The sequence below is a fragment of the Heloderma suspectum genome, chromosome 4 (assembly GCF_057233095.1).
Source record: "Heloderma suspectum isolate Gila_16-S chromosome 4, 16-S_ref, whole genome shotgun sequence".
Lineage (NCBI taxonomy): Eukaryota > Metazoa > Chordata > Lepidosauria > Squamata > Helodermatidae > Heloderma > Heloderma suspectum.
In genome coordinates, this window is record NC_139461.1 from 253,169,778 (window position 1) to 253,185,092 (window position 15,315).

Sequence of the window (15,315 nt, forward strand, 5' to 3'; positions counted from 1 at the left end):
TGATGGATTCTGGTTCAAAACACACTCTTCTGATTAGAGATCATACTTGTGATAAAGCTAAGGAAGAAACCTTTAGAATCTAAAACTTCAACAAATTCTGTACAAATCCTGCATTGGGCTGAAATAGTCATTAAAATACAAATTAACCTAAATTCACCCTATTCTGGCTTAATATCACATGCTGAAAATCTGGCTCAGTGGTAATAATTTGCATTTTATTCTGTACAAAGTATACTTCTAAATACTAATATAAACTACATACATGAACCTACCTGCCTTTAGCCTCTGGGTCAGAACTGGTTGAACTGAGATATTAACGTAGCCCTACAGCTCTTCTACAATGGGCCACTCTCTGTAACCTGGTGCTCTTTTTTTTGTTTCATATGTGGAGTCCCTTCTATCTGTATCTCCTGTTGTAGCCCACTGAGGATTAGATATCCTTCAGGCATCAGCGGCAGGGGGAAGAATAAATTGTTCAAGCCTATTCTCATTTTTTTTACCCGGAAGGGATCAAAAAGTCATGGTGGTATGAGTTCTGTAGCAGAGATGCCCAGGAAGAGGACAGGATCAGTTTGTTTTAGCAACTCCCTTTAAATATATGAATAATCTTACCTCCGCTAGAGATCTGAGGTCTATATTACTTCTGGCTGGTGGTAGAAAGTATTGCAAGGTATGTATTTACTTGATAGATTCATCAAGTTACTATGTTGAACAGTTGAAGTGACTACTTCAGAACAGTCACTCCAAATACAGTCTTAATAGCAATTTTGCAATTAGTTTACCTGAACTGTTAACCTTGATTGTCTTCCCCAGTAATTCCTTGTTTTCCGCCACCTAAAATAACCAATGGGGGACATACTGGTGATGATGAAAATGAATAAATGGCACTACAGTAACATACCAATGTGACAGTGGTTTCATTCTTGTTGGAAAACCAAGTATTACATGTTCAACTGCGGAAAATGGTGTGGACAGAGAGTGGAGTGGACCTGCACCTGAATGTAAAGGTGATGAAAATTCATGCTCACTATCTTACCTGCAATATGTTAAATTGCTTTTGTGGTACGTAACTGTGAGAAAATAACATTCTCAATAAATTTAGTTGTAATTTCTTGGTTTCAGTTGAACTTGGTCGTCATTACTGCCATTAGCTGAATTGTGGCTATTGTGCTCAGTGTACCAGGGGAAATGAAAACAATTGATATTTTGCTTTCTGTAATTCAGCAACTGTCAAGTTACATTGGTGAAATAACAGGTAGGTAGATGATGCTTGCAACTTGAACATAAAAATCTGTAGCATAAAATTATTAAAATTATACCTTTCATTGCATCAATTCATTACCTGAAACTATATAAGAAGTGGAATTAGTTATTGTGTGTCCTTTTTTTATCCTGATCTGTGCAAATTCTGTGAACAAAGGGTTAATTATATTTCATTTTGGCCAAACTTGGGTAGCTCTAGCTCATTTTCAAGTTTGAAGTCCCAGCTGCTTACCTGCTGCAAACACTCTCTTATTAAATGGTGCATGTATCTTTCCAGTGGTCCAATGTACAGTTCCAGAAATCAAAAACGGAAGATTGGCAAGTGAATTTCAGGCTTCCTACACATATGGCAATGTGATAGTGGTTGAATGTGATCCTGGCTGTATTCTGCTGGGCAGCAGCTTTATCAAATGTGGGGCTGACAATTCATGGTATCCTGCTACTCCAAAATGTGTCAACTGTAAGTACCATGGTACCCTTCAATGTCTTTCAGAACCATTTTATTGAACTTTAATACTGAACATCCTGGCTCTAGAGAGAAAAACCCTTATATCAATCATATTCCTTTTCCTCCAAGTTTATTTATTTATTTATTACATTTGTATCCTGCCTTTTTTTCCTCTTGCAAGGAACCCAAGGCAGCTTACATGACCTCTACATTTTATCCTCACAACAACCCTGTGAGGTAGGTTAGATTGAGATTCAGTGACTGGCCCAAAGTCACCCAGTGAGCTTCATGGCCAAGTGGGGACTAGATCCCAGAGTCCCAGTCCAACACTCTAACCACTACACCACACTGGCTCTTCACCACCATTCATCCAGATATACGCACAGCTCCTACCACTGTTCATAAGACTTCTGGTGAGTTATAACATCACTGGACTGTTAAGAAGGCTTGGGTTTTAGGATGCAAAATATTTTGCTTTGGAACAAACACAATGGTGTTCCATCTCCAGCAGTGTATTGGAGCCAGTGCTCCAGGACCAGCCCTAGAATAAATAACACCCTGGGCAAAGAGTGGCTTTGTTGCCCCCCACCCCATGGTCAGCATTGCAGGGCCGCACAAAGGGTTTATGGGGCCTGGTTGGGGGCCCTGCTGCTGCCCCCTACAAGGGCCCAGGCCCATGCATATGTGTACAACGCTGGAGGCCCCATGCGACAATTATTTCATGCACTGACTACATCTGAGAATTCTTGCCTGTAGTTCCTCCTTGCCTGGGATCAAGCAGAATGAGGGATGTGCTTCATTTTTTCTTACATGGGGATAAGCGAACAGATCAGGTTGTGCTTCTTCTGAATACCTCTGCCAAATTCCAACCCCTTCTGGCAGAGCTTCTTTCTGCTTCCTGGGGCTCAGTGGCACAGATTTTCTGGTTGTGGCCTGCTGTTGGCCTTCTCCACTGCTCATTCAGGAAGGATTCCTTCCTTAGAGCCTGACCTTACTGGCCTTACTCTTATGCCTTTCCCTGTGGTAAGTGCCACAGAAAATTACTCTCTAGTGGCACCTTGCCTGGAAATCTTAAGTGGTGTTCACTCACTCACTCACTCACTCACTCACTCACTCCTTGAACTCTTTCCCTGGCGAGCCTGGAGTTCTTTCTGTGACAAGACCAGGCCACCAGCTCTGCCACAGAATCCCTCCTTAAAGCTTTTCCTGTTCCATCTCTCCTTACAACAAACTCGATTTGCTTGTTTACAATTAAAAAAAGCCAATTCTGCTGGGAAACAAGGTATGCGCTCCCTGTGTGGTTTGCTTCCCAGCAGAATTGCTGTGATTCTGGGAATGGTGGCCAATTCTGGCTGCAGCATGGGAGAAGTACAGCTCCCACAGGGTTCCAAAATGGCCCCAACTTCTGGACTTTGCCCACCCCTGCTCTACTCCAAATGTTCCGCAGCCCAGCTGAGGTAAATAGGGATAGGGTGGTCATGATCTTACAAGAGGTCAAAGACATAATAAACACAATGAACTATCTTCCCTAGTGTGTATGGATGTAAGCTAGAGATGCACATCAGGCTGTCCTCCTTACTTATCAAATGCTATTTCTTTTTTTAAACAGTGAAGGCCCTGGAAGACCGTCTGGATATCATTCAGAAACACCTGGGACTCATTATACGTCTCATCAACAGATGCTGCTACTACAAGTCCAGTGAAGAAGATGATAGATGATGAAACAAACTATAGATACATTGTTTCTTTCTTCCCAAGAAAAATATTTTCTCAAAATAGCTTACCAACAAAAGAAAACTTTACAGAAACTGCAATAGCATATAGATATGAAAAAATAATTATAGCATATAAACTTATAATTCACCAGATACTAATAATTCCAGATTCACGCACTCGTCATCTAAATTGAATCACATCAGATTACAATCATATCAGATACATCATCTATATAGACACCAACCTAGAAGGGCTTCTGATATGTCTTGAGCTACTGTCCTCGAAACTTCAAAAAGTGAATTGACAGCTGATCAAAAAATCTGTCTGATCAATTAAAATCATTACCAAACTTTGTTGAGCCTTTCCAGTTTTTAAGCCTTCATTATTACCTTCCAGTGTCTTGAATATGTTATTCAAGCTACAGTAAATGTTAGCACCTGTATGTGCTATGTTTTTGACAAAGAGCAATGGTTTTAACTGTTGTTCAGATATTTCATTAAGGCTGCAATCCTGTACACATACCTGGATCATAGCTTAATTGAACTCAACGGGACCTACTTCTGAGTAGACATGTATAGGATTGTGCTGTAAGAGTACTTATACCATCCACCAGAATTTGGAGGCTCTTTTACAATACCACCCCAAATAGCAGACGTCTCCTTTGTTAGAGGAGCAATGCCAGTATTTACCATCTCCTGTTTTATACATTTTACAAATCTTCCAGGTATTAAATTTATTTATTTATTCAAGGGTGTGTAAAGCCCCACTTTAGTACTTTTAGAGTGGCTTAGATCCATAACGCTCTCTGCCTTTGGTCAGGAAGCTGCTGTTTTCCCTTAACCAGCCTCCTGATGTAGCCAGATGAGTCAAACGGGTGGGAAGCAGCTCCAAGAACATTCCTCGCTAATGAGGGGAATGTCTTATCACTGATGTACCTAAGAAGTAGTTTGTTTACCTTAAAGCTACAGGTGGCTATGCTTGAGAACCAAGTGCTGTTAGTTTATGCTAGGGATGTCAGAGAATTTCTCCACGAATCTCGGGGAGGCCGAATGCCAACACATTCGGCCCCCCGAAATTGGTGGAGAAACGGTCTGCCCCCCCGCCCCCCCCCGGGATGGGACTTACCTTGTACGAATGTCCCTGGCGGCGGCAGCTCCGGCTCCGGTGGCGGCAGGGCGGCGACGGCAGCCGGTCTTCCGACCGGCTGCCACCGCCGCCATTTCCAAGTTAAAAACAAACAAACGTGATAGGCTACGTAAAGATTTACGTAGCCTATCACGGCTAGATTTTTAAAAAACATAGTGATAGGCTACGTAAATGTTTACGTAGCCTATCACAGCTGAGTGAAAAAAAAACGCGCTTACGCAAATGGTGACGCCATTTTGCTTTTACGTAGATATTTTGCTATATTTACGTAGACTACGGCGAAAATAAGGGGAACGCTTATGTTTACGTAGACTACACGTGCCAAAATAAGGAACGCAAATGGCGGCACCCACGGGCACCACCATTTGCGTATGCGCGGGTTTTTTTCTTTTCCACTCAGCCGTGATAGGCTACGTAAACATTTACGTAGCCTATCATGGCTGACTGCAGGGATGCAAACGGCAGCGGCTACAGCTGCCACCATTTGTGTCCTGGCAGGACAGGAGAATTCGCTGGGACGGGGTGCCTCCCCCCGGCCAGAATTTCGGGGGGGAGGGATGGGGTGCCTCCCCCCCAGCCAGAATTTTGGGGGGGAGGGACGGGGTGCCTCCCCCCCGGCCAGAATTTCGGGGGGAGGGACGGAGCACCTCCCCCCCACCGCGAATCAACATTAAAAAAACTAAGATCATGGCATCTGGCCCCATCACTTCCAGGCATATAGAAGGGGAAGAAATGGAAGCAGTGACAGATTTTACTTTCTTGGGCTCCAAGATCACTGCAGACGGTGACTGTAGCCATGAAATTAAAAGACGCTTGCTCCTTGGGAGGAAAGCTATGGCAAACCTAGACAGCACAGTAAGAAGCAGAGACATCACCTTGCCGACAAAGGTTCGTATAATCAAAGCTATGGTTTTGGCTGTGACAGCTGGACTATAAGGAAGGCTGAGAACCAAAGAATTGATGCATTCGAACTGTGGTACTGGAGAAGACTCTTACGAGTCCCCTGGACTGCAAGGAAGTCAAATCAGTCAATCCTAAAGGAAATCAACCCTGAGTGCTCATTGGAAGGACAGATACTGAAGGTGAAACTCAAATATTTTGGCCACCTAATGCGAAGAGAAAACTCTTTGGAAAAGACCCTGATGCTGGGAAAGATTGAAGGCAAAAGGAGAAGGGGACGGCAGAGGATGAGCTGGCTAGATAGCATCACCAATGCAATGAATATGAACTTGAGCACACTCCGGGAGAGAGCAGAGGACAGGAAGGCCTGGCGTGCTATGATCCATGGGGTCACGAAGAGTCGGACACGACTTAACAACTGAACAACAATGCTTTGAACACCATTAAAAAAAAAAAATCGGCAGGTAGCAGGGGCTACGTATGGCCCCTGAACATTTCTCTGCCCTTAATGAGGAGCCTCAGGTCACCCAGTAAAGCTGAATTCAGGACAGACAAAAGGAAGGTACTATTTGCACTTCAAAAAAACCTACGCCAGAGATTAGGGATAGTGCCCTCCTAATGGTCACCTTAAACACTTCTGATTAGGACTTCTAATCCCCTATGTGGCTTGACAGTTTTTACTTTTTGTTTTAGGCTTTGAGAAAAGGAAACTTTATGTATGGCTAGCACAAAAGCCACTGGACCTAACTGTCTGAACTTTGGCAGGTTCAGTAAGCTCCACAGGGGCTGCCAGGTCCCCAAATTCCATGCATTTCTGTGGAAGTACCAAAACAAATGAGGACCGTGCTGGCTTAGTGGTAAAGACGCTGAACTGCAGACTGGAAGGTCGGCAGGTCAGCAGTTTGAGACCCAAGTGCTGCGTGACGGAGTGAGTTCCCGTCTTCAGTCCCAGCTTCTGCCAACCTAGCAGTTCGAAAGCAAGAAATTGCAAGTAGATAAATAGGTACCGCCTCGGCGGGAAAGGTAACAGCGCTCCATGCACCTCTGTGTTCAGTCATGCCGGCCACATGACCACGGAAGCGTCTTCGGACAGCGCTGGCTCTTCGGCTTAGAAACAGGGATGAGCACCGCACCCTAGAGTCGGACACGACTGGTTGGGGACACCTTTACCTTTTACCAAAACAAATAGCTGTTTGCACTAACAGATTTTCTTGAAAAAAGCAAATTTTATCTGCGGCTAGCACAAAAGCCACTGGACCTAACTGCCTGAAATTTGGCAGGTTTAGTCAGCTCCATGGAGACTACCAGGTCGCCAAATGTCATGTATTTATCATACAAAATGAAAAGGATATTGCCGTTTCTGTTTTCCAGTGCAAGTCAATGGGAACATGTAAAACAAATGGCAATTAGAACAGCTCAAAAGATCTGGGGCACAGCCCCCTCTAATGATGCCCCTGGCTCACTCAGAGCCCAGAAATGCAATCAAAGTGCTGTGACAAGATAATCCGTCAGAAAAGCAGTCTCAGAAACACTGGATTTTAGAAACAGCGCGCTGGCTACAGAGGAGGGCACAAGCCATCTGACTCCATCAACTTTCGGGCGCAGTAGGACCAGCATAAAAGCCGCATGTAGATTCAGCCCTGGTCAGTATCAAAACATAACTCATCAGAATCCTTTCTACAAGGCAGTTAGTGTCAGTTGGCCCTGTTTGTGGTCCCTCCCAGTGGAATATTCTCCACAGAGAGTGTCTCCTGGCAATCACTGCTTTTTTTTCTGTTTTGCACCCGGGAAACACCTCTTCCTCCAGTCCTCTTTAAATATTTCTTCAAGTGGTTTGAATCTGACTGCTGATATGCTCTTACTCCTGTGTTGTATTAACTAATTTTGAACTGTTGGTTTTACGAGTTCATATTTCTGTAAGTGGTCCTGAAAGTGGTTGCACTGTAGGATGGCTTATAAATTATCTAAATCAACTGTCTAAGAAATATCCTCTATTTGCACACTCATTATGTCCCATGTACTAAAATGTGAGACCTCACTTTCTTTTTAGGTACCGATTAATAGGCATAAAGTCTGTGCATTGTGTGGTGAGGGACAACACGGTTGATTGGGATAAAGACCCTCCATATTGCCAAAGTAACATGGTATTTTCCTTTAAGCTTATAGTTTCTCAGTGAATTTCAGTGTAACTCACAGCTGTCGCGAACAAATGTACAAAGCCTAGCCCAAAGTTCCATATATTTGTCATAATGGTTGTTGCCTATACCTGGATTTGTCCACCCTACACTAATATTTAATCCTTGTGCATTTTTTCTAGAATATAGAGCAAGAATAGGCAACGCATGGGTTATATGTGGCCCCTGCTACCCACCAATTTTTAAAAAATGGTGTCCAAAGCACACAGAGTGCCAAATGTTTGGCAGAGCAGCGAGAACTTGACAAGGGCTGAGCTGTGAGGTATCCTAGCTGAAGGAGCACGCTTTACCCTGGATAAATCACACTGGAGACTCTGGGTCAAAGGAATAAGGAAGCTTGCATTTATTGCAGGAAATACATGTCGCATAGGAGGGTCCCCAGCTGAAGATGGAGGGAGACCCAAAGGGATGCCTCCTCTCTGAGAGGCAACAGCAAGAAGAAGGAAGTAGGAAGGGAGGTCAGCAACCCTAAGAGTATGAGTCTAGCATTGGAAGGAAGGTCAGCACAGATCAGAGGACAGTCTAGGAAGCCTGGAGGTCCTCTCTCTATTTCCTTTCTGTGCATACACATCAGCCTTCCTCTTTTCTTTTCGAAGCTAGCTGAGTTACACCCACTCTTCCATCACAAAAGGTCAAATTTAGCTTGTTTTTGCCCCACTTAACTGTGACAGCTGAAAATGTGTTACTCAGAATAGCGCATGTAAACACTCACAAAGGACCACTGCCCAGGTGCTACCTACGAGAACCACAGGAAACTGGCTTATACTAAGCCAGGGTATTGATCCACCTAGCCCAGTAGTGCCTACTCGGACATAAAGCAGCTGTCGGAAAGAAGTCTCTCCAGTGCTAAAAGCTGACATCCTTTTGGATAGAGATGTCAGGGACTGAACATGGGACCTTCTGAAAGCAAAAGCATGTGCTCTGCCACTGAGCTATGGTCCCTCTCCACCATAATCTGGGCAGCAGATCCAGTATCTGTGCAGTACAGCTATGCCCTGCACACCTTTCACATAACAGATTCTATTTCAAAACACTCTCTTTTGATTAGGCTGTCCGCAAGACATCATGCTCTGTGATACAGCAAATGAAGAACCTTCTGAATCTGAAGTAAAATTTGGGAAAATTATTTTGAAATTACACTTTCAAATATGAAAACAAACTACACTCACACACACACACACACACCCCAGCTGTTTTTTGGGTGGAAATAATCTATCTTAACCTTTTGTGCTGAAATTGTTTCATTGAAGTTAATAGATCCTCAGCCTATGGCTCTTCTAAAATGGGCCTTTCATTGTCTCTCTTTGGAGTGTGACTTGCTAGCTCTGTTCTTTCTTTCCTGGAGTCTCTTCTCTTTTTCTTTCCTCTTGTATCGTACCAATGGTTGGGTAACCTGCACAGTGCTTCATCAACCAGTGGCAGGGAGAAGATTTTTCCAACCTATTCTCATTATTTTACTTGGAAGGGATCACAAAGGAGTGACATTCTTGGTGATGTGAGCTCTGTAGCAGAACCAACCCTGGAAGAAGATGGGGTCACTTTGTTTTAGCAGATCCCTTTAACGATATGAATAATTTTGCTGGGACTACAGTTGTGAGTTGTCTGCTTCTTCTGGCTGGTGGCAGAAGGTATCTCAAGGTGTATATTTTTTTGATGGATTCAAACAGTTGAAATGACGACTTCAGAATACTCCAAATACAGCCTTAATAATAGCAATGCTTTTGCAGCTATTCTGTCTGAACCTGTTAACCTTTCCAGCCTATTCTCATTCTTTCACTTGCAAGACAGAGCAAGGAGTGACCTTCTTAGGTATGTAAGCTTTGTAGCAGAACTACGCCAGGAAGAGGACAGGATCAGTTTGTTTTAGCAACTGCCTAGCAACTGTCGTTAATTGTATTAATAATCTCTCTGGGATTAAGAAGTGAATTCTGTACTTCTGGTTGAAGGAGTTAGCAGGAGGTATCCCTAGATGTGTATTTACTTTATTGAAATAGTCACTTGATGAATAAAATAGCTGAACATCTTTTCAGTGATGAATTGCTTTAGCAGTTATAGATAAACTGAACTGTTTCCCTTGATTCTCTTCCCCAGCAATCCCTTGTTTTCCCCCACCTAAAATTAGCAATGGAAGCCATTCTGGCCATGATGGAGATGAATATGTATATGGCTCTGCAGTAACATACGAGTGTGATGCTGGTTTCTCCCTCATTGGAAATGCAAGTATTGCATGTACAATTGCGGAAAATGGTGTGGATGAAAAGTGGAGTGGACCTGCACCTGAATGCAAACGTGATGGAAATTCATATGTAATACCTCCCCGCAATATGTTCAATTGCTTTCACTGTGCTTAACAGCTGAAAAATATAATTCTCGTTAGAATCAGATAACTGTGCACTCTGCCAGACACTGTGTTGCTGTGCAGCTTCCATAGATTTCAGCTGGATTGCAAGCGATTCAGTGGAAGTCTTACAATAGCTATGCAGCTTGTTTAAATTGAGTCATTTTGGAAGGAGCTTTTGGCCCTGATCCAGCTAAAGTTAGTGACTGGAAGTCCCATTGAAAACAAAGGTAATTTTTTTGTGAGTAATTTCTTGGTTTCAAGTCATCATTGCTACTTTTAGCTGGATTATGACTATTGTGCTCAGTGTACCGGATATAATAAAAACAATTGATGTTTTGCTTCCTGTAATACAGCAAATTTATGAAATAGTAATTGACCTCCTGCATAGATTGGTTTTTTTTCTTTTTTTGCTCACCTCATCCTGACAGCTCTATGTTCAGTAGCAATACTAAGAGAAATCCTACACTGGGCTGAAATAATCACTAAAATACAACCTAACCTAAATTCACCCTATTCTGGTTTACTACCACATGCTGAAAACCAGCCTCTGTGGTAATAATTTGCATATGTGTGTTGCAAAAGCTTTTTAATAGCAATACTTAGTCGGTAATGACTGTCAAATTACATTAGTGAAATAGGTTAGGCAGATACCTCTTACACTTCAACATCAAGATCTGACGCATAAACTTGTTGAGATTATATCTTTGATTGGATCAGTCAGTTATCTGAACCTATACAAGAACTGGAATTAGTTCTTGTGTTCTTTTTTATCTTAGTCAGTGCAGCTTCTGCAAGCAAAAAGCAGGCATGATTAATTATATTTCATTTTGGCCAGTGTGGGTAGTTCTTGCTCATTTTCAGGCTTAAGATCCCAACTGCTTATTTGGTACAAACACACATTTAGTAAATACCACTCTTTTCTTTCCAGTGGTCCAGTAAGAGACCAGAAATTCAGAATGGAAGAGTGACAGATGCATTTCAGGCTACATACACATATGACAATGCTATATTGATTATATGTGATCCTGGCTATACTCTGGTGGGGAGCAACTTTATTAAACGCGGGGCTGACCATTTGTGGGATCCTGCTCTTCCAGCATGTGTCAGGGGTAAGTATCTTACTACACTAAAATGTTTTTCACAACCACCATGAACTTTACTGCTGAACATCCTGGTTTTATAGAGCTAAACATTTATTTCCCCGCAGGTATTTTCAGCACTGTTCATCCAGGTGTATTCATCACCCCCACCACTGTTTGTCCAGAAGGGGGTAAGAAAAATGAGGCTTCAGGTGAGTTATAACATCACTATTAATAAGGCTCAGATTTTAGAATGTAAAGTATTTTGCTTTGGAATAAAGATAGCAGTGTTCCATAGCCACCAGGGCCGGATCAAGGCTACGATGGGCCCTGGGGATAGTCGTTTATAGTCAACCCACTACTCTGCCCTCAATACTGAACTTGCATACAACAGTTACACACATACACACAGAGTCAACAATGTACAATGAAGATATGAAAACTTTTTTCACTACATACTTGAGTGTAAATCATGTTCCGTGCTTTTGTGGAAGCAAAAGACTAATACCTCCTCCATGGCAGAGAACTCAAATACAGACACAAGCTTTCCCTTTTACAGCATACAGTGCACAGACACAGAAAACATAAACACACATGGAACCACTCTCATCCTCTCTTCCTCTCCCTCTATCAGATACACACTCATGCACTCATGCACGAAAGAGACATTGACTCACTGACTCATTCAGACACTACAACCAAATATGAGAAACATACAGAGCCAGGGCTGGCCCAGGATATTTTGCTGCCGGATGAGGACCAGCAAATGCCCCCCATCCATTTCTCACTGGATGATTTGGGGCAGTCACTAACTCTCAGCCTAACAGAATGGTTGTGAAGATAAAAAGGGGGGGGGATACTTACCTCCTGGAGGAAAGGCAGGACATCTATTTAAATAAACATCCATTTATGTTGCAGAACCCAGAGTCAGAGAGACCACGGAGTGAAGGAGAAAGAGATTCTTTATTTAACGCGCAGGCTTAAGGCTGGAATCATTTCCAAAGAGCCAGAAGCCCCGAAATACATCAGCACATTGGTTTTATAGACATTGTGACACATATGAAACGGCTCCTCCTCTCCCTCCCGCGTGGGGTTGCAGTCCTCAACATTTCTTCTCTTAGCACCATTGTTTATAATACAAGAACTGGGTTATAGGGTAGCCGTGATAAGGAGAGAACAGAAGAGAACAGCAAAGAACAAGATATACAATTGTATGACCTTTGACAAGGAATTCCTGTGTCTCGTCAGCTTACAACAATATATTCAAGGGAGAAAGAGCTCAGCAAGAACATGAAGCATGAGACTGCATGAGGCTACTTAGTCTGACCCCCGATATGGCTGCTACATTCCCCCCTTAAATGCATAATTTCATTACAATTATAGCATTTCTGATAACCATATAAAGCTTTTTGTGACATACATATTACTTAGCCTCTTCTTGGGCTATTAGAGCGTAGAGGGCAGCAGTTTTACTAGCTGAGACATAAAACAGATTGGTTAAACAGAGCATAAGACAAGGAACGCAGAGACATAACAGAACTTTTATGAACAACACTGGTAGAATTAGGATGAACAATGCTTCAAGCCAGCTAAGATCTGGAAGCCAAGGGGTTAACTAATTGAGCTAATTGTTTTGTCTTATTGTTTTGTTAGCTACTATATTGTGCAGCTTGTTGATCTGTTTATTTATAGCATTGCCATTATCAGTTAAGTTAAAACAACAGAGCTTTTGGTGTGTCTCACAACTTAAATGATGAGGAAGGAAGAGGTAATCTATACCAGCTCTATTTTCTAGAACTGCACCTCTTAGATCACGCAACTTTTTATTTAACAATGACAATGCTCGTGAGGTGGCATTTATGCTTTTGGCTAAGCTGCAAGCTAAGCGGTTGATTTCTAGACCATTAGCCAAGGCTAAACCTGGAACCCCAACCAGTGACATTGTTAAGGCCAATTTTTCTGACTCAGAATATAACTGCACATGACTATTACAATTTTTAGTTAGTTGGAGTGCTCGAGGCTGCCGTCGATGGATTTTCTCGGGCCACAGGGGAAGAACTGGCATCAGTTTAATTGGCGGCTGAGGCAACATGGGTGGTTATTAGACAAGTTGGCAGGAATGAATGCCCAAGTGCGGGAACTACATGTCTAAAACCATCTATGAGGCAAAAGTATGTGGGCATCATTAAAAGATATGTTTTGAATTTTATTACAGTGGAAGGGGGCCAGGGATAGCTTTATATTTTCTGGAAAAAAATTTGACAATTAAGCATTCGTGCACACGTAGTATTTGTTTCAGCAACGATGGGGGTGCGTAGAGTGAACTCTGTAGGAGGTAGGATCTTTGCAACTATGCCCCAATTAGCATTTTGGGAATAAGTTAAACTTACACCATAAACTCTTAACATGGTATCTTTTTGAATTTTCTTAGGATGTCTACAGACAGGTATTAGGCAAGAGCTAATAAGCCTGTTTGCAGGTATACCTCTTGGCAAACAAAAATGTTTTACTTTCGTGATGTTAGCCAGGTGAAGCCAGTAATTATCAGCAAATCGCTGGGACAAACTTCTCTTTCTAGGGGCAGACCCCCCTTTTTGCACCTTATTAAGGAAACACAATGCAACACTACAACACGCATGTTTGATTTTCTTTGGGATCTGACCGTACGCAGGGGGACAGTCTCCCGGTGTGTCCACAGTAAGGTCTAGCCTGAGTCTTCTTACTGCTTTTTTAGAATGATTTTTAAAGGATTTTTAGGATTTCTGTTTACAGTCTACTCTCCCCCTCTCGCTTTCTTGACTTGTGTCTAATGTATCCAGGGTTTAACTCCAGCTGCTTTCATAGCTGCGGGGGTGGAAAGTATGACAGTTCTCAGTCCTCTCTATCTGGGAGTCAAAGGGTTATTTTTCCCTCTTTAACTCATACTTTAACTCTTGGTTGGAAAGGATGAGCTTCTGTGATGGGAATGGCTTATTTTTTAAGACAAAGCGACGCTGGGCTTGAAGAACTTTGCTCAGTGTTTGGACTTCTTGTTTAAGGCTAACGTTTGCTTGCTGTTGATGCCGCTCCAGTGTCAATCATGAAGTCAATGTCACGGCCCCTCACAGTCAATGTCACGGCCCCTTTCAAGCTGTCTCTCTCTTTGCCCATTCTGGCCTCTTTGGTTTTCTCTTTTGTATTTGATTTATTTTATTTGGGCATTCATGCCACTAATGTCCATCTTGTCCACACTGGGCACACTGGTTCTTTTTTAAGAATCTTCTGCCTCTGCCAGGTCTTCTTCTTTTCTTCTTTCGTCCATGTCTTTTTGGGCCTCTGGGTCGAGGGGGGTGTACTGGCGATAGGCATTTGAAAGACGCTCCAAGTACGCTCTGGGGCCTCGGTGGCACTTTGCAGCTCTTTAGACACTTTGGTCATATTAATTGACTTCTTTATACCTGCTTTCATGGCTTTTAACAGCAGGGTTTGATACTGGGTGAGGCACTCTAGCTCCACTTGTGTTTTGGGATTCCAGAGGGGGGGGGGTTACTTACAAGGAGACTTTATTGGGTAACTTACAGCACACAGGCGTACTTAATGACAGCTTCTCTGAACCACGAACTATTGGGCTAAATGGGTTTTATACCATACATGTTACCCATGAGGCAACACAACACTAGCAAGCATTTTCAGCATAGGCTAGAAGTGTTTGGTTCTCAGGCACAGCTTCCTGTAAACAACTTCGCTTCCCAAGGTGCTTGATAACACTTTTATTTATTAGTATGGGAAGACAATTTTTTTCTCTTTCTTTTGCTTTCTTTTTCTTTGCTGATCTGCCTGTATTGCAGATCATGTTTCAAACTTTTTATATAAAACTTTCTGCTCCATGCCTTGTCTCTTTATTTGTCTTTTTCAAGTTAAACTTACTTAAACCTTTCTGCCTTACACTAGTCCCAATGACACACATTTGGGATAGGCTCTTCTTCTCCTTCTAGTTACATTTTCTTCATTTTAAAGAACTATTACATTATTGTAGCTACTTTACCCCAGGTAATAAGCTCCAGGCACAATCAGCTGCTTTTAATTTACCCTGGGGGCAACTATGGCCACGCTTCTTTTCTACAAATGTTTTTTCTTTGCCTCTTGCCTTTTCTTTCTTCTTTTTTTTCTCTCTTCTCTATCTGTCTTCTACTTTCTCTATTCCTTCTTTTCTACTTGCTTTTGTCTTTCTTTCCTTGTCACCCATTG

At 42.5% G+C, this 15,315-nt stretch overlaps 1 protein-coding gene across 1 annotated transcript in view; it reads left to right on the forward strand.

Annotated features, from left to right (window-relative positions):
• Positions 1 to 15,315, forward strand: part of LOC146348531 (complement receptor type 1-like) — a 56,471-nt gene that overhangs the window by 13,105 nt on the left and 28,051 nt on the right. Inside the window, exons 5-13 of the mRNA XM_084851672.1 lie at positions 814 to 854; positions 890 to 1,062; positions 1,176 to 1,255; positions 1,541 to 1,723; positions 3,321 to 3,426; positions 7,524 to 7,609; positions 9,760 to 9,974; positions 10,938 to 11,118; positions 11,217 to 11,300. Of these exons, the coding sequence (XP_084707798.1) occupies positions 814 to 854; positions 890 to 1,062; positions 1,176 to 1,255; positions 1,541 to 1,723; positions 3,321 to 3,426; positions 7,524 to 7,609; positions 9,760 to 9,974; positions 10,938 to 11,118; positions 11,217 to 11,300 (1,149 nt within the window). The remainder of the gene's footprint in view (positions 1 to 813; positions 855 to 889; positions 1,063 to 1,175; positions 1,256 to 1,540; positions 1,724 to 3,320; positions 3,427 to 7,523; positions 7,610 to 9,759; positions 9,975 to 10,937; positions 11,119 to 11,216; positions 11,301 to 15,315) is intronic.